Raw genomic sequence first — 20654 nt, 5'->3', positions numbered from 1 at the left:
ATAGTTTCGACGGTTTTTCTTCGGTAGTCATAAATAATACTTTTTTAGGAACAAACATTTTTATGTCGTCATAGAAAGTAAGGCAGGAACACTTCTCTCCAAAAGAAAGCATATTTTCGACAAAAGTAATAGGCATTTTCGATAGACTCATTTTGCTGTCACAAATGTTTTAATATTTGACGAGTAATAATCGACGAAAGAGATTTGCCGTCGAAAAAGCTAGTTTTTATGACGGCCTTTTGTTGTCGTAGAAAAAGTTTTGTCACAAACAACAATATTTTTTGTAGTTATATTCATATAATATTGTTCATCTTACTCCCATATATTGAGGTGCATTTAATAAACTTCTATACAAATATAGTCATCAATTGCTGCGAAAGAGAGAGAGAAGGTATTGATGGATAATACACAGAAAACTAAATGGTTCCAATAAAACTAACAATTCACTATGCATCGTTGAGTTACATAGTTCTGGATGGCAATGGAACACTCTTGCGGTATTCTGCAAGTGCCCACAATGGAAAAATGTTTCTATATAATGGATAGTGTAACATGCAGTTCTTGAAGAAGACTCCAGTGGTTTCCTATCATAACATGTGATAAGTGGTCAGAAAGTATTGTAAGCAAAATATACTTCATATTTTAATTTTCCTTTCTCCCCTTTCTATTTGAATTCTGAAATAGAGAGTCATGCTTCAATAATTTTCCTTACGGCAATAATTGTAAGTAAAACTAAAGCATAATATACTGCATGTTTTAATTCTCCTTTCTCCCACTTCTATCTGAATTCTGAAATAGAAAGTCATGCTTCAATAAGTTGGATCTCTATGCAAACTACTACAAAATTTACTAGACAAAGGAAAAACTATTTTCCTTGGTGCAATTTTTCTTGTTAATATCTTTTTCTTTCTTTATGTTATTTGAAGCTATGCCAAATAAGAGGCTACCTGTTGAGGGAAATCACCATCTTCCATTTGAGAATTGATTATCAACTTTGCTGCACGGTGTAGAGGTTTTGGGTCTATTTTAGCCTATTACAAGTAAAATTGTATCAATTAGAATTATTCAAGTAAAATTGTATCTATTAGAATTATTCAAGAAAAGCACATGATACCACAAAATGTAATAAACCGTTTTTGAACAACAGACTAACCTGTCCAGCATGGATAAGTCCCATCATTGCCCATGCAGTTTGTACCAAATTTGATTGATTTCCTTCTAAAGGTACATATTTCTATATAATTAAACATAAAGAGTTTGTTATTTTAACTTTTTTTCAAAGATATTATCTAGAACTAGTCGCACATCCACGAGATTCACAAGAATATGTCATTATTTTTTAATGGCATATAATATGTTATCTATTTTCTAAAATATTCGCAAGATACTATATTACCACCAATCATCTGTAACAAAATGTTTTTCTCATGTCCTAATGATGGTATCTTTTTTTTTTAATATTTTTTTATTTTCTAATTTTTTCACATTAATGGTGTAACATCTAAAAGCTTTTCTCTATGAACTTAGTTCATCCAGAGGAATCACAATAAGACTTTTCTTACTTCTTTTTTTCCTTCGACATATATATGTTTTTTTTTTCTTATTTATATTTTAACATATATAATGAAAGATATTAATTATGAAAAGATAAAAAATCATAAGGCTTATCGATTGGTGAAACCCTACCTTGTTTGGGCATGAAAGATAGCTTTCACCCCAACCACCATCATCTTTTTGTGTTCTAAGTAGAAAATCAACAGCTTTGCGAATAGTAGGACAATTGTGGTAAGTCTTGCCAGCTACTGCCAATCCACCTAGTGCAAACCATGAACCATAGATAAAACAAATTCCCCAAAATCCATACCTGTAGGGAAGATTCATCACGTAAATTATTCTGTAGTAAATACATCTATATAGAGCCAAAATAATAATTATAATAATACATATTTAGTGAACCATACCATGAACCATCAGGCATTTGTGTGTCTTCAAGATATCTAACTGCATTTCTAATGGAGCTGTCAATCTCTCTCTTCCTATGCTTTGGGTGCAACTTCTTAAACAAAACAAAAGCTTGGATTGTCGATGCAGTGCACTCAACATACTCATGCTCAACAACAATATCCTCCAAGAATTCTACGGGGTTAAGCAACTGAGAGGGAAAAAAATACACGATTAAGTTTTCACAAATATATGATACAACAATCAAGACTTAGTTCCAAAATTTGTGAGGATTAATATCGATCCTCAATAGACTAGTAAGTTTCGACAGCCACATGTATTTTTTTTTTCAATAAATATATTTTATCTGAAGCCATATGACTCATATGTTGTTTTACTTTCTTAATTGGCATGTCTTATTTTTTATTAATTCTATTAATATTATTTTATTGCTCTCCCTTTTTTTATTCTCTCAACTTGAATCAACATATTTTTTTTTCTCATCAGTGTTCTAATCGCTCTCCTATAAACATGACCGAATAATCTAAAGAGTCTGTCTCTCATCTTTTAATCAATAGGGTGATATTTATCCATAGGGGCCACTCTTATTAGTGAAAAGATAATTACGCATTAATTTATCAACATAGATAATTTTAATTAATTTCCAAAAGACTTTTTCAACATCATTCCTATATGGTTAAAGTACTAACATCCAACCAACGCCCAGCTCCAGCAGGCTCCCAAGCTGCAAAACCACCATTTTTACTCTGCATTGTTGACATAAACATAGTAAAATAGTTAATGAGGAAATAAACAAAAAACTGATTATGAAAAACTAACAAAGTTCCTTCAAAGTGAATTTCACTACGCATAAAGAGTTGATTTTTTTTTTTTAAATAACAATAGAAAATACTAAAAAATAAAGATAATTTTGTGGAAGAAGTTTTAGAATTAAAAGTCTCTCTGTATTTGGTTAATTAATTTTCTTCTTGTTAAAAATTGTTGATCCATTATTATGTGAGTTATTCTAGGACCAGAACCTTTACCACACCATTGAACCAAGGGAGTCAATCTCGTACCAAAGACTGTACTGGTTTGAACAGTGGAATGATATATTTCAGTACCGGTCAATACCGGTGTACCGTTTCGGGTTTACTGTTATTTTTATTTATTTATATATATGTATGTATGTATGTGTGTGTGTGTGTGTGTGCGCGCGCGCGTGTGTGTCTATATATTATAATAAATATAAAATTTTACCATAAAACATTACCTCAATTCAGAACAAATTATTCATGGTTTTAGACTTTAGCATCAATTAAAAGCAAAAAAAAAAAAAAAAAACACACAATTTAAAAAATAGAAAGTTTAATTATTCATTGCATACTAAGAAAACAAATAATACTAATAATTTAATGCAAATAAGTTACAATTTTACCCTTACACAAATTCAAAATTACAAAACTAAAAAAAAAAAAAAAAAAACTTTTTCTGTACTGATCGGTATTGCTCAAAATTGGCCAGTATGGCCGGTACATGGCCAGTACGGCTGGTATTTAAACTGGTACGAAACGTTGACGTTTCGATACCGGTATATGTATCGGTATCAGTACGATATCGACTACACTACATTGAACACAACTATCTTATGTGGCATACTGTGGCTGACTGCCTATCACTTTTACATGGAGTCATCACTTTTTTTCCACTACTCACAGTTAATTACATATAATAGTTGTGAAAAAAGGTATGGTCCTAGAATTATTGTAATAATGTAACATAAATGACCTATTCATGCCTACAAATTCAAAATAAGTATGCATAAAGATACACCACTAGGGAAAGTTAATATTCACCTGTAAGGAAAGCAGTATATTCACAGCATCAAACAACCGCTCAGGTTCTATTATCTCACCAACAATCTCTGGTGGCATCATTGAGAAAAGCAAGCAGCACTGTAAAGCAAAGGAGAATTGGTGACAAACCAAGTGATTATGGGTAAACAGAAACCCTATATTTCAATCAAGTATTAAACAAAGTTAGTTACCTTCAAAGCTTCTGCAGTGCAATCAGAAAGCTGTAATCCTTGATCTTGATCAGAGAAAGTCCATGATCCTTTAGACATGTGACGATACATTCTTCTAAAGTCTCCAAAAGGATTGTCCTTGACCTTTACAGTGTTTAAGAATTGAAAATTATATCTGAGATATTTAAATCAATACTGGGTAATGACATTTTTTAAGAATTGAAAATCAAACCTGTGATACTTTTATGAAGTTGTGCCCTCTTGCCAATACAGGTCCAATTTCATTAGTGAGATCACTAGCAAGAAGAGCTTGAATAGTCAAGCTCGCATCCCACAATTGACTACCAAAACTCTGCATATAGATGACATAAATCAAGGTTTTCAATATAAACTCAAATTTAAGTCTTCAAGAAATAGGTAAAATGTTCCACAATTGTTTTACAGAAACATGTACTAACCTGCATCTTGATTCCATCTTCAGCAATCCATATGAATTCTTTCGTCCTAGCAAGATGTTTCTTGAAATAATCCCCATTTGGATCTTCAACCCAACAAGCAAGCATACATAGTACCTGTTAAGTACAACTGGCATTAGTATTGATGTTATAAAGCCTAAATTAGCCATGTTAATCGCTATTCTTGACTATAGAATCTAATTACCTTTTCCACAACTCTGACGGTAATGTATCGACTAATCTCATCTTCATAATGAATATGCTTCATTGTTACATGAAGAGCCTTCTCTCTGACCAACTTATTTAAGGGCCAACGAGTAAGAAAAGGCTCAGTTAATACGTATAGACTATCCCAAAGCAGATCTTGTATCCAAGGATGGGGATAGTATAGATCCTCCTGTAACAAAAGTTTTGAAGAACTAATGCATATGAAGAAATTATTAAGAGCCTATATGTGAATGCACACATATTGACCATGAGGAGAAAATTAGGTAAACTCACCTTCGCGCATAGATGCCGCACTTTCACCCATTTAATTTCATTGTAAGGCTGAGTATAGAGCTCCTCCCTTAATTGAAGAATTAGAGGTGTAATTGGACCAACAAATCTTTTCCCGTATAAGTACGAAAAAGGCATGTACACCAACCGACAATAGATCCACATTTTGGCTACAGTTTAGGCACAAAAAACCCTTATAGTTTTAACTAAAATAAAAATATAGAAAGTTCTATTGTCGAAGAAGAGTAAATCCTCAACAGTGGCAGAGGCATCTAATAGAAGGGCAAACCTTATTTCTACATTATCCTAACTGTGTTCAAAAACATTCCACTATGTAATAAGGATCTAAATTACAAAGAATTGTAAAATATGATATATTTAATGAAGCAATAAATACATATTGTGTGAACCTGGATGAATGGGAAGAAAAGAAGGAAGGAGCCAAAATTCTGGTGGCATTGGATTGCATCCAGTCCATTCAAACACGCCAAGTATCTACAACATTACATAATAGAGTTAATTACCGGCAAATAGTCATCATTCTTAGTGAAAGCAATACAATTGGATTTTAATTTACAATACAAATTATTATCAATGTATAACTATAATTTGATATGAAACTTTGCAGAAAAGGACATACGGAAAGCCAGCTCTTTCCCCAAGAGGGTATGTGTGTAACACTACCATGATCAAGGATCCACTTCCGTGCTCTTGCACAAGCATTGTCCTGACCACCGTCAGGTCCTTCCCCAAGTATACGCAGACAAATGTAGTTGAGAACTGTGCCAAACATGATGCTGTGACCTTCTAAGTGTAAACCCCAGCCACCATCTTCATTCTATTTTAATAATGATAAATTAATAACATAGCTTTTTGCTGAATATTTTTTAGCATTGTTGCTATACATGAAGTTTGAACTTAAAAAAAAAAATTAAAAAGAAGAAGAAATGAAAGACTAAAGTAACAAATTCCACAAAATCTCTAATTACTTATTCTATAAAACATCAAAGAATATGTACTTGATGATTGTATACGTAGCGAAGGATTTCTTTTCGATATTCAGCAGGGAACATAGTATTAAGATGTCCTGTAATGTAGAAACATATTACCTGCATATTTTTGGATTCAATAAAGACAATTAGCAGTTAGATGAAGATGAACACCAAAATAATTCAGTGGCAGGCATGTCATTAACTAGTCTATGATGATCACAATTTTGAACAATAATGACAACAGTATAACTCACAAAGGGTGGAACGAAAAACATCGGGCCAGCATTTTCGGCGGGCCAGTGACCATCACTGGACTGCAAGGCTGCAAAGAAATGGACAGCCCTCCTCAATGCATTTGTGGCCTTTTCATCTGTGATTTCTTCTCCATCCTCTATCTTTTTTGGTGGAAATGTTTGTTTGAAGTTTTTCTCTCTCAAAAACTGCAAAAATTTTGTAAATTAAAGAAAAAATGGTGTCAGTGTCAACAATTTCTAAGGCTTTAGAAGTATTAGCAGTAGCAAAACTGACTAATACCATAGAATTTCATTGAGCAATGACACTTTTTAACCAATTCACTTGAAAACTAAAAGATACCAAGGTTTGTTAGCTTTTTTCCCCTTCAACGAATCCAACTCACTTTTTCTTAGTACTTTGATAAGAATACTTGAGAGATTTCAACGCTAGGGTTAGGCTGTCTTTTTGATGTTTCGGCTATAAAAGTTTAAGTTTTATGCATAATTAGGAGATTTTTGTGTTCTCGATGTTTTTTTTTTTTTTTTTTAGAAACACACACACACATACATATATATATATATATATATATATATATATATATATATATATATATATATTTATATAAGAGAAGGGGATGAGATAAGGGAATACATTTACACGCTAACACTAAAACTGCATGCGGCAGTTAGTGTCATGGAGCAAGTGATAAACCCCTTCTCAATATCATATCTTACCGATATGAGATTATTCGACAACACTGAGTATCTTTTTTTATTTGAGAAACACACACACGTGTGTGTGTTTCTCAAATAACTTTTAGGTTAGATTATGTTTGGGTTAAGGTGATCTAACGAATTGTATCTTTAGGTATTATATTTATTATATTAAATTAGGGCTTTTTTTTCTTGTATTTTTTTTTTTATATAAGATAGAATTTCTACTCTAGCCTAATTTAAGTGTATATGTGTGTGAAACTCCCTCCTGTAGACTTGAACCTCGACCTTTGCCATCCGACTCCACAAGCATTTATACTTGTGGAGTGACTACCGCATCAAGGGTGTGCGGTGGTCGTTCTCGTAATTTTTAAATAGGATTGGATCCATAATATGTAACTAGTACATTTAATTAGGTTTTTCTAACTTTAATTGGGTAAAATTAATATAGATTTGAGAGTAATCAATGAATTGAAAACATTTTGAATTTATGATTTAGGAATTAGAATAATTTGTGGCTTCCAATGAAATTAAGGTTCACATATGAAATTAAGGTTTCCAGTTGCAGGTTCAAAGTTTTAATTTCATAATATGATCAAATGATTAAGACTACTTGAGTTTTAGGTGTAATCAATAGGGGCTTTTCTCTTAAATTGGGTTTTATTTTAATTTTATTTATTTATTTGTTCTTGATTTTTCAAAATGAACAATATCTATATGGAATTAAAGGTCCTAATGGAGTTGACGCATGTTCAGTTATGGCTAACTAAATTTAAGTTAGGATTAATTTATTAATATTGGAGTTAGACATATTTTCGTCTGAAGTGATAACGTATCTATGAGATTTATAAAAAAAATTAAAATAAAATAAAAAAAAAACTTTTTAGATGCTATTATGTTTCTTTGGCTTATGTGCTGAGGATCTTGGTGACAAAACTTTTGATGAGTGTTTTGCACTTAATTAATTAGTTGGTTTTCCATTATTTTTTGGGAAAAGTTAATAGATACTTTAGTGCATTGATTTAGAAAATATTTTTAAAAACTTTTTATGGGGACAAAAAAAAAATTAACTATTTTGTCAGTTTTTTATATTTCTTATAAAAATTGTGTCAAAAATTTCCTAAAATTTAAGAATTATCCTAAGAGCACCCACTAATAAGACCCTTTCTACTTATTATAAATTGTTTACTTTTTTGATTGAATATGTCCATATCCACATATGTGATTGCATTGTAGTATCCCACCTGCTTGAATTAAACTGAATTAAATTTTATTAGGAGATTAAATGTGGCAAATGGATTGTTTGGACCAGACCAACTGAGTTGCAGGTCAAAATGGATTATTTTAAGTGGGTTAGAGACCGGTTTGGTCCATTGGGTTGTGGGTTGAGTTGACCCATATTTTTTCACATGATTTTTTTAAAAAATAAATGTATTTGCTCTTTGGAAATTAATGTAGCAAATTACTCGATGTAAAATTATTACTTTGGATTCGCCACTAATATTAAGAATGAGTTCAGCTAAACAAATTAATACTAATTCAATAATTTTAAAATAATACAAATTCCAAGATAAGTAACTAAAAAAAAAAAAGCACAAAAATAATTAAAATAAACAAACAAGTTTCATTTCTACACAATATTAACATCCCAAAACATAAAACAAAATTGCAAATGCCTTATTGGATAACTAATTTCACAAATAATAAAAACATATAAGAAAATTTCAATATTAAAAGCTAATTTTATATTCTAATATCAATTGTGGTTGGCACTCTATTTCAAATTAAGAATATACATTAAAGTTTGATTGTTTACTTATTAATATATTGTCTCTTTTATGAAATACACACTTCAGAAAATAACATAATTTATTTTGAAAAACCGTTTATTTTGTACTTGAATTTTTTTAAAATAGGACTAGGCATTCATAATTTATACTAATTTCATTGATATATTTTGGCTTCACTCTTTTCACACTATTGAATGCTTCTCATCTATGTATATAATTTTAAATATATAGTTTTAACTCTATTGCAACTAGATTATTTTGGCATGTACTTTTTATTTGATATATAAAATCTTTACTCATTACAGAATGCCTCAACTATTCATCTTTCGATTCATTTGCATGTAATTATGTAAAGGTTTTAATTGTTTCCTTAAAGTCATTTTATCTAAATGATGTTAAATATATATTTTTAAATGGCATTATCCGAATATGGTAAAAAAAAAATCATGTAAGTTTATAAAAATAAAAATAAAAATAATAATAATAATAATAATAATAATAATAATATATTGCCAATTGAGTTTGCTTGTGTAGTGCAAAACTCACAACATACAATTAAACCAATAATATCTTAATTTTTTTTACAAAAAAAAAAGTTTTAAAAATGGGTTGGATTCGGGCTGACTTGCACAAAAAAAAAAGGGTCAGGTCATTGGTCAATTTGTTTTTACTTTGAGTCAAAATATTCAGATACAAGTCAGATATTTTCGAGTCAGGTTAGAAAATTTTGACTTGTTTTACCATATCTACCTAATGTATTGTATTTTGGAAAATATCTAGTACTACAAATTATTACACAACTTTTTTGCAACAACTGAAATGTACCAAAGTGTAAGTCATGAAAAAAAATAGCGAATTCGTGTAAGTGATAAAAAATCACTTATAGTGTACCACGTCAAAGTTGTGGAATGGTTTGTGGATTTAAAACCACTCTATATTTTGGGGATTGTACCTAAATTTAATTCAATAGCATTAAATTGCTTTGATGGCCATGTCATTTAAACTTAAGGACAAAGTTTAGCTATGAAATTTGATGTAGTCTTAGACTACAATCTTACTCAATATATTTTTATTGAAGGTGAAATTTTGACAAATCCACCATTGGACTACATCATCTTCTTATATCCTAGAAATTAAAGCTCAATAGTATATCATCAATAAATTGTTTAAATTGAAAAATTTTGTAATTTAAAATTATAAATAAAATATAAGCTTATAAATCATATAGTATATAATATTCAATTAACAAAAAATTTTACATGTATATTAAAAGAGTAAATAACCTAAAATTTAGTGATTAGATTTTAAAATATGTAATAATGTTTATTTTATTGAGTAAGGTTGTAGCTTTAGACTACAACTAATTTTTTTGCTAAATTTTGTCCTAAACTTAATACTTATTTATTCTTTTGGCCTACTTCTCTCATTAATTCATTATTTTTTTTATCTACTTATTATAAATTTCTTACTCCGGCGATTATATATGACTATATCCACAATCTACCTCTCTCATTAATTTATTTTAAAAGAAGTCTAAGTTCCATTATTGTAGAAAATTGTGTTGCAATGTATTTAAAAACAATTATTTTATGTATTATTTTGTTAATAATTTATTAATACAAAGTGGATATTAGTTTGGATTTTCATGGAAAAAAAATATTTTCAAACTTTGACCCACCTCAATTAAAATTCTGGCTTCGAGTAAATTAACCTTGATTCAGAAAAAAAAGAAAAGAAAAAAAAAGAATCATAAATGATCTAGCTTACTTAATTTCAAAAATAAATGGAGGAAGAGAATCTATATATAACTATAAAGATGCGATTATTACTAAAAATAATAATAATTAATAAGTGAAAATTTCAATACAATGGTTGAACTTCTATATATAGGATGTATAGGATTTGACTATACAAAATTAAAAACACATAGCTAAAAAAGTAAAAATCACTACTTGGACCGTGGAGAAAACCATATCAGTATAAATTGGAGACAGGAGAGCTAGGAGGATAGTAGGCTTGAAGGGTACCTGCATTCGCCATAGAAGATCACTGCTGGCCCTGACTTGACGTCTATTCTTGTAGAAATTTTGGCGAGCCTCTTCAACCTCAGCTCGCTCTTCTGGGGTACCAGCTTCAGGGTCAAACACCCATGTTTGTCTTCCAGCAAAGTTATTTGTGCTAAAGAGGTAAGGGTCATTGCTACCCTCTCCTATCTTCAGCCTCCACATTCTGTTTTAGCTTCAATAGAACTGCACGGCTGACAGTGATTATGACCAATCTTTCAGCACTCATAATTTTACATCAAAGTTACGATTGTACAAAATAATTATAACCCTTTATGCCAAAGATATATTCGTTTAATATAAATGTATATACTCGAAATATAACTTCTAAATGACCATTTACATTATATACACATGAGGCTACCTCAAGATGTTGTGGTCTTGCACTTCTCAATGCTGTAGCACTCAAAGCAGGTGTGTTGTGTGTCTGGAACTTCAGACCAATGTGGAATTGGCCTGCAAGACAAGACGAACAAAAGTAGACCTGCGTAGTTTTGTTGTCTTCGATCGACATGTTGAAAGCCCCCTTTATAAAGAAAAACCTATACCCATTTGTTACTCTCTCTCCCTCGGTTTAATTATTAACATATTAACATTAATTCGTTGTCTATCTCTCTAGCTAAGCAAATAAAAATAAAAATAAAATAGTAATTATTATTGTAATTCAAACCCACGTTTCCATTTTTTGAGAAACAAAAAAAAAAAAAAAAAATAATAATAATAATAATAATAATAATAATAATAATAAATATTCCTTATAGGGTTTTCGTAAATAATAAAACTTTATGAAATCTTTCTTCATCTTGACAGCTGCTGTACCCAGCCTTCTAACCTCCATCAAACCTCCCAAACCACCAACTGCATAAAATTTCTATTCAGATATTTTGTATGCGAAGATATTGAACATAACAAATTACAATTGAGCTAAACGACATAAACCTATACCCATTCAATTTAAGAGATACTCTTTGACCTATTAATTATTTTATTTTGTGTTGTTTTTAGTAGAATTTCACAGATAATAATTGTAAATTAATACTGTATATATAGTATCTAATAGTGATTTTCAAAACTATATACGTAATAGTAATGTAATAAGAACCGTGGCGTAATCAATGTTATAAAAATTACACAAAATAAACTATTTTAATACTTCTAAATGTCTTAATCAAATTATTTCCTATATATTTAATAATTCAAACTAACATAAAAAAGATCACCAAAATTTATCATTGTACGTAAATATGAATTACGTACTAGTATAAAAATAATAAAGAATCATTTACAGTGACATCTAACTTATGACTGCCTTGAGTTGGGCCAAAAATATCCTGGTGCTAAAATAACCGTTAGCATTTGCCTTAAAGACAAGAGGCCGAAGAAGTGGTTGGGGGGGGGGGGTTGTTGACAGTTGGAGGATATAATTGTGTACATCAACTGGGAGAAATAATATTAATAAAAGAGTGCTCTGATTTTTTTCCTTCCTTGAACTGTCAAATCAAGAATTAATACTACCTATACATATAGGTATAACTGTATAAGTGCAGGAGGGAGGAATGAGACAGCTAAATATCCCCTATACTTAAAATAAAATAAAATGAGAGAAAGAGGAAAATGGCTCCCGAGAATAATTTCTTTAAAAAAGGTATTATATTTTTGTAAATAATTAGTGCATTATATTTCCACTTATAATATTTATACAATGCATAAATGCAGTAGTCCTCAGATCTTTAGAACACTTTCGTCAGTCTCTCTATAATACAAAAACTGCATTATTTTATATATTTTTACTCAAAATTTATCCACATTAGTCATTTTATAATACTGTGCATTTTTAAAATTGTTACAATAAACATGCATATTTATACGATTATTATAACTTTCTACTTAATTTATTAACTATTTTCCACTCTCCTCTCTCATTCTATTCTTTCTCTTTCTCTTCCTCTACCTTTTTTTCTTCTTTGATAATACCTTAATTTTGGATATTTATATTATTATTATAAAGTATTATCATACTTATTTTGCATTAGTTCATGCAATTTATATTTGGTTTTGGAATAATGCTGAATAATTAATTTTGTACTTAATTAAAATTTAACATGTGAATCCGGTTGAGTGAAGCTTGAAAGCTTGAGATTTTCTCCAAATAGGAATTCACCTTTTACTAGGATTCCTTGACCTATTTAAAGGCTCTTTAGGGTAAAATTCAAGAGAGAGCTGTCGTAGAACATAATTTAGTTTTGCAAAGTTGTAATTTACAACTATTTTATGTAGGCTTTAATTCTATGCCAAATTTGATTATAATTTCCTCAATCATATCCATGTATTTATGTGAGTTTTTAATTGTAAGGGATGCGTGTGAAAGAGTGTGAAGACTCAAGCTTAAAATGATGAAGAAATGGATTTTGCGAGTGCCTTGCGAGAAGCTGTCCCGCAAAAGAGCCACGTGTAAAGCACACGACTAGAATGCGAAAAGTCATACCAGTTTGGAGTTTTCACGAGTGTTTTGCGGGTAAGGCCTTCCCGCGAAGTACTCGTGAAACATTCTATTTGGCTAATTTGTCATGTTTTATTTTACCAAGTTTTTACTTACACTATATATACCATTATTACCCACATATTGGAAAGAGTGTATTTCAGAGAGAAAACCTAAGAAAATACACTTAAAAGTCAAAGATTGTTATACTCACAATCATCTACACATTTCTTTGTGGTTTTTCTCTACTCTTGCCTCTTCATCTCTAAATTCATGAGAGATTGATAGCCCAAACACTTACCACACTCAATTTAAGTGTCAAGTGAGATTTTGGTGCTGCTGGGAAGCATTGGAAAGAATCATTCATTGGTGGATGCAATTAGGCTGAATTACGGGATCCGGGAGAGTTAGAGAAGATAAGGTCCTGAGAAGCCAATTGGTAGCAGGAGCTTGGAAGGCTCAAGTACATTGGGTAGACTAGGCTTGGAGGGTCTTTTGTTATTCGTGTACTCCAAATTATTTTCTTATGAATCGATTTATCGCTTGGAGGGCAACTGAGAGGTTTTTCACCGAGTTCTTCGATCTCCTCTTCCATAACACATCGTCGTGTTATCTTTTGTTTGCATCTCTCTTCCCTACTCTTTAAGCTTATCTTTTATTGTTGATATTGCATGAATATGGTTTAGGGTAGTTGTATCAGTAGTTTGCACTCATTTACTCTTATTCCGTACTTAAGTTAGAGTAAAAGCAACCTAGCCATAATTTTTATTTGGGGGTCTAAACAAACTCTTGTGTTTTCACACAAATCCGAGCTTTCAATTGGTATCAAAGCAGGTACACTTATCGAATTTCATTATCCTAGTGTGATCCTAGACCCCTTGTTTTGCTATGTATATAGCTATGGCTAAGGCCAACATGGAGTGTAGTTCATGTGTTTATGATAGTGACTCTATGAGCATCTTTAGAGAGTGTCCTAGCAATGAGCTCCTAGAGTTATTCAAGTCTAAGAAACATGCTAGAATCTTTGTTCGCATACTGAAATGTTTAGAGCATAAAAATCATGAGCCTCATAATAGCTTGTGTGAGTCTAATTCCTTAATTGCAAAATATAAGAGAAGGAATAGACATTTGTCTAACAAACTTGATGGTTTGAAAAGAAAACTTCACTCATCCATGAATAATGTAAAGGAAGATGAGTCTTGTTTTGATAATCAAGAATGTTTGTCTCATGCTTGTCTATGTGTGCATACCGCATTGAAAGTGTTTAATTCATGTTTATGGTATCTTGACAGTGGATGTTCTAGGCACATGACCGGAGATAAATCACTCTTCAAAAGTCTTACGGAGAAGGAGGATGGTTATGTGACGTTTGGAGATGGCAGCCACTCACAAGTCCTAGGAAAGGGAACTATCGACATTCCTGGACTTCCTTTGTTGACCGATATTCTTTATATCAAAGGGCTGAAAGCAAACTTACTAAGTATCACCAAATTTGTGATAAAGACTTTCTAGTTCAATTCTCTAAGAAAGGGTGTCTAATCCTTAGTGAAGAAGGTTTGCAAGTTTTGAAGGGACTTAAGACCACTGACAATTGCTATGGCATCCCAAGCCAAATGTATCATGCCGGAGTGCATGTGTAAATCTATTGGAGTTGTGGCACCAATGTTTTGGGCATGCAAATTACAAGCAAGTGGCAAAAGTTTCAAAGCTTGAAGCCGTGATTGGTTTGCTGAAATTTGGAAAGATTGAGAAAAATGTTTGCGATCCATTGTCAATTGGGAAATCAAACTAAATCAACCCATCCCAAAGTAAATGTAGTTGCTACATCTCACCCTTTAGAGTTGCTTCATGTGGATCTAATGGGTCCAACGAGAACGGAAAGCATGGGTGGGAAAAGATACGTCATGGTAGTGGTTGATGATTTCTCAAGGTACTCTTGAGTGGAATTCCTTAGAGAGAAGTCGGAGGCATGTGACAACATGGAAAGATTATGCAAAAAGCTCCAAAATGAAAAGGGACTTCCTATAGTTAAAATCAGGAGTGATCATAGGAAGGAATTTGAGAATGCAAAATTTGAAGCATTTTGCAATGAGCACGGTATCAAAAAGGAGTTCTTAACCCCAAAGACTCCACAATAGAATGGGGTTGTTGAAAGGAAGAACCGGGTGATTCAAGAGATGGCGAGAGTGATGCTTCTAAACAAAGAAATCCCACAGAAATTTTGGGCTGAAGCAGTGAACACATCATGCCACATTGGGAATATAATTTTCTTCCAAGCAGGAATAAAGGAAACATCATATGAGATTTAGAAGGAAAAAAAGCCTAAGGTGAAATACTTCCGAGTATTTGGGAGTAAATGCTACATTCTCAATGATAGGGAGAATCATGGGAAGTTTGATACCAAAAGTGACGAAAGGATCTTCCTAGGATACTCTGTAAATATCTGGGCATATAGAGTGTACAACAAGCGTACCAAGACGGTGATGGAGTTGATAAATGTGGTCATAAATGACTCCATTCAGGAAAAGGATGTTGGTGAGGATGGCGAAGTTCCAAGCCTTAAGAAAAATGAGGGTGATGGTAACATGTCTCAAGATGATGATGGTGAGAGACAATCACTAGAAAAGGAGACTACTCCTACTACATCAAGAAGGGAGACTAGATGAACTCAAGGGTCTTTGAGTCCTCTCACCCCTCCAGAAGTTTAACATCCAATCTCTCGTGATGATAAACCCTCCATGTCTAAGACACCTTCGTCAAGAGTAACTTTCAATCATCCCAAAAGCAACATAATTGGTGATTTGGATGAAAGACTCCGTTTGAGAAGAGGACTGAGCTATAGTGTGAATCATGTTACGTATCATTGCTATCTTGCTCAATTTGAACCCAAGAAAGTGAAAGAAGCTTTGAAAGATGAGAATTGGGTCGAATCCATGCACTAAGATTTACATCAATTTTTTAGAAATGATGTATGGGAGTTGGTACCAAGGCCCAAGGACACACATGTAATCGAGACTAAGTGGATCTTTAAGAACAAGACCGATGAAGATGGTGAAGTTGTTCGAAACAAGTCTAGATTGGTGGCTCAAGGATATACTCAAGTTGAGGTTGTAGATTTTGATGGGTCATTTGCTCCAGTAGCAAGACTTAAGTCAATCCGAATTCTTTTCTTCATAGCGTGTATTATGAACTTCAAGCTATACCAAATGGATGTGAAGAGTGTCTTTTTGAACGGACTTTTGAATGAAGAAGTGTTTGTTAACCAACCAAAGGGGTTCCAAGATCCCCATTTCCCAAATCATGTGTTAAGATTGAAGAAAGCATTATATGGGTTAAAGCAAGCACCAAGAGCATGGTATGATCATCTCACCTCATATCTTTTAGATCATGGTTTCAAGAGAGCCCAAGCCAATTAAACACTCTTTGTCAAACAAGATGAGAAATCTTTCCTTGTTGCACAATTATATGTAGATTTGGGTCAACAATTGATCACCTTGCTCAAGAATTTTCGGAAGAAATGAAGAAGGAATTTGAGATGAGCATAGTGGGGGAGTTAAACTACTTCTTAAGCCTTCAAGTGAAACAACAGAAAGATGGGATATTCATATCTCAAGAGAAGTATGCCAAAAATCTCGTAAAGAGATTCGGTTTAGACTTCAAGAAACATGCATCCACTCCAATGAGTTCCTCGGTAAAACTGAGCTCTAATCTAGCCGGTGTAGAAGTAGATCCAACACTCTATAGGAGCATGATTTGCAATCTTTTTTACCTCACTGTGAATAGGCTGGACATAGCCTTTAGTGTTGGGGTATGTGCACATTTTCATTCAGCACCCAAAGAGTCCCATCTTATAGCAAACAAAAGAATCATCCAATATGTCAATGGAACATCCGACTATGAAATTTGGTATTCAAGAGATTTGAATGGCTGCATAGCTAAATACCCAGATCATGCTTAGGCCAGATGTGTTGATGATAGAAAGAGCACCTCAAGAGATTGTTTTTACCTCGGGAACAATTTGGTGTCGTGGATGAGCAAAAAACAAAATTCAGTCTCTCTATCAACGGCTGAAGTTGAATACATAGCAGCAGGGGGTTGTTGTGCTCAACTATTATAAATGAAAAAGCTCCTACATGATTATGGAATCCCTCAAGACACCATGTGCGTCTTTTGTGACGACACGAGTTCCATCAATCTATCTAAGAACCCAGTTCAACATTCAAAGTCTAAACATATCGAAATTCGATACCATTTTATTCGAGACTTGGTGGAGGAGAAAATTTTGTGGTTGGATTTTATCAACACCAACAATCAAAAGGCATACATTTTTAGTAAACCCCTTGATGGTCCACGGTTTGAATCTCTCCCTAAGACCATTGGTTTCGATATCATCCCTTGACTCATATCTCTTGTGTGACCTACTGTTAGTCTGTTTTTGTGCATCATTGCTATATAGGTCTCACATGTGTATGTAAATGTTTCTTTCTTTTTCAAGTTTTTACTTCTTGATTTTGTTGATCTTACTTTGTTCTCCTGTTTTTGAGTATGTTGAAAAATTTTAAAATCCATAAAAATTGAAAAATATCAAAAAGTTTGATCACTTGTGTTGTGTATATCACATGTGAGTTTGCCCTAGTACCTCTGTACTAATGACATAGTGCCTTTACGAGCTTAGCTTGTTATGTATGCACATTTTCTAAGTGTGGGCGACATCTTGAAATGTACGTTTTGATTGTTGTAAATAGATTTTTAAGCTTGTCATGAATGATTATTCAATAGTCTTGTTTGATCTTGATACATTCGTAGACTTGTGCCTATATATCTCCTCACATTTACATTTATGTTTTTGCTTATAGCTCAACCATTATCAAATCTCGAAAAGAGATTTTGAGCTGCAAAAGTCGTTGCACTCTAGTATTTGACTAGAAAAAAGGGAAAGTAACTTGTATTGAAATGTATGGTGCCAAAGCCAAAAGCTATTTTGTCAAAGATCTATCAAAAGTTTGTGACATCATTTCTCAAAAATTTGAGTTGTTTTTTTTTATCAAAAGTATGAAAATGGAAGCCAAATGAAAAGCTTTCAATCTATTGTAATCAAATTAGTAAGGGGTCATACATGTTCATTTCTACAAGTGAGATAGGTCACTTGATTTCGTACTAGTCATGTATGACTTGTTTGAATTAATCATTGAAGCTTCATACTAAACTATAGACTAGTTCATACTTGATCCACACACACAACACACGTCTAATGTTTCAATGAATGCTTATTCCATTTGTGTGATTGTACGTGTTCAAATGTGATGTATGTACTGAATTGCTTGTTGATCAAATCCAACTTTTTTTTTTTTGAGTGTTTTAATTGTTTTTTAAAGTGTTTACCACCCATTACAGGTGGCTTTCCATGGCAAATTTGAACTGGAACAACCTGTCACCTACCTCCACAATTTTTAATTCCGATCCATACTTCCATGCCAATCTTAGAAAATTATTCGCTGCTCGTTGGTTGAAAGGTCGAGTTGTATGGAATTTCCCCTAAAGACTGAAGGAATACTCCTCAAGGATCTATTCACGTTGTCCCGGCCTGACTTTGATAACTTCCCCCTCCTCCTCTGTTAAGTTTATACATTTCAACCTATCTATGACTTCTGAGTCCATTGAGTAAGACACAGTAGCCACCACAACGGCGGTAGTGTTCTATTTGTTAGAGATATATTAGACGTATTAGCCCAATGTAATAGGCTCAAACTCTCTCCTGCTTGTACTAGTAGTTGAAGGTTTAGTCGCCTATATATACTCATGTTAGGTTCATTGTAACACAAGTTTTTGTACTACACTCTCATACAATAAAGATGTAACCCTTAAGGGATTCCTCCGTGGATGTAGGCCGAGAAGTCTGAACTACGTAACCCTCGTGTTCTCGGTTGTGTTCTCGATGTTCCTATTCTATGCTTCCACTTCCGCATCCACTCTAGTATATACAACATGGTATAACACATTGCGTTGCAAATAATATAATTTTAACATGGTATCAGAGCCAAACTTCGTTCTTGGCATCAAACAAACATCTCTAGCAAGGAAAGAAGATTATCACATGCACACCATCATCTAAAGTCATACATGCTTGCCTGCTGGATCTAGACGCCACGGCACCTCATAGCCACCATGGCTCTATGCTGTCTCAAAATCCACAACCAAGCAAACCATGACTTAACTTTTCAGATCTGTGCACATCAAGCCTTCGCCTAACAAAACCAACCACACAGACATGCCCCACGGCCTCCCGTGAGAAAAACCCAGAAGTCCGGTCTCCACCGAATGCTGCATGCGCCTCCACGCGCTAACGCCATTTTGACCAACTTCTCCTCGTGCTGTTGCAGATGGCTCAAGTTCAGATCCTCCTATGGCTACACGCGCCGCTCTTTTAGCCTCGTAGCCCTTCAATCTACAAAACCCGAGAAACACGGCAGCTGAAATCAAGACACGCGCCCACACGCGCCGCTTAGGTTTCTGGCATCTCCTGCACACGCTAGCAGATATCTCACGCGCCATCCACGCATCGAAGAACTACGTCAGCTTAATATGACGTCATCCATGACATCAGTAAAAAGCCATGTCAGCCCTAGACATGTCATCAGCCACGTCATCTAGCCACGTCAGTAGTGTTGCCTCGTCATCACCACATCACCTAGCGGACCATTGACTTGGACCGACCCGACCCGAACCACCCATATCTGACCCGTGAGCACTGACTATTGACTTTGACTAGGATTCGTTGACTTTGACTTTTGCGTTGACCTTGACTAAAGTCAAAATTTTTGAAAGGGCCTATCTTGCTTAGTTTTTCGCGTAGATTCTGATTTTGGACTTCGTTTCTTCATTTGAAACTCCAAATTGGTCAATTAGCAGATTATTTGTTGTAGTTTCTTCGAAGGCATTCTTCAAGGCAGATCCAAGGGATTTTCTCATACTTATCCAACCTCAAGTCTTCATTGAGTTTCCGCCTTAAGTTTGAAGGAGGGTGTTAAAGATATATTAGATGTATTAGCCCAATATAATAGGCCCAAACACTCTCCTACTTGTACTAGTAGTCTACGGTTTAATCGTCTATATATACTCATGTTAGGTTCATTGTAATACAGGTTTTTGTACCACACTCTCATATAATAAAAATATAACCCTTAAGGGATTCCTCCATAAATGTAGTCCGACAAGGCTGAACCACATAACCCTCGTATTCTTGATCGTGTTCTCAATGTTCCTATTCTATGCTTCCCCTTCCGCATCCACTCTAGCATATACAACATGGTATAATACATTGTTGCAAATAATATAATTTTAACACTATTATTGAAGGAATTGTGGCTGTAAGGGCAGGTAAGAAAACACTCACCTTCTGTGAGAAGAAAAGCTCCTAGCTAGAGGAGAAAAAACGACACGGTTATGTTATTGTTTTCCTTTTT

At 33.3% G+C, this 20654-nt stretch overlaps 1 protein-coding gene across 2 annotated transcripts; it reads right to left on the bottom strand.

Moving 5' to 3' along the window:
* Positions 1-383: 383 nt before the first annotated feature.
* Positions 384-11211, bottom strand: LOC142633697 (beta-amyrin synthase-like). 2 transcript variants are annotated; one of them, XM_075807937.1, is made up of 18 exons: positions 11077-11211; positions 10677-10906; positions 6167-6352; positions 5940-6029; positions 5561-5758; positions 5331-5415; positions 4924-5090; positions 4628-4819; positions 4426-4539; positions 4200-4319; positions 3989-4111; positions 3798-3896; positions 2652-2708; positions 1962-2152; positions 1687-1864; positions 1154-1234; positions 948-1031; positions 384-584 (listed from the first exon to the last, which is right to left on the bottom strand). In XM_075807937.1, exons 2-18 carry the CDS (start codon positions 10875-10877, stop codon positions 462-464), a joined length of 2289 nt encoding a protein of 762 aa, XP_075664052.1. In that variant the 5' UTR covers positions 10878-10906; positions 11077-11211; the 3' UTR covers positions 384-461. The 2 variants fall into 2 exon arrangements, with proteins under 2 accessions (XP_075664052.1, XP_075664053.1); XM_075807938.1 differs by lacking the exon at positions 1154-1234.
* Between the last annotated feature and the right edge of the window lie 9443 nt (positions 11212-20654).

Source organism: Castanea sativa, chromosome 5 (genome assembly GCF_040712315.1).
Source record: "Castanea sativa cultivar Marrone di Chiusa Pesio chromosome 5, ASM4071231v1".
Lineage (NCBI taxonomy): Eukaryota > Viridiplantae > Streptophyta > Magnoliopsida > Fagales > Fagaceae > Castanea > Castanea sativa.
The sequence above is the reverse complement of the archived record's forward strand: the minus strand, read 5'-3'. Positions and strand labels throughout refer to the sequence as shown.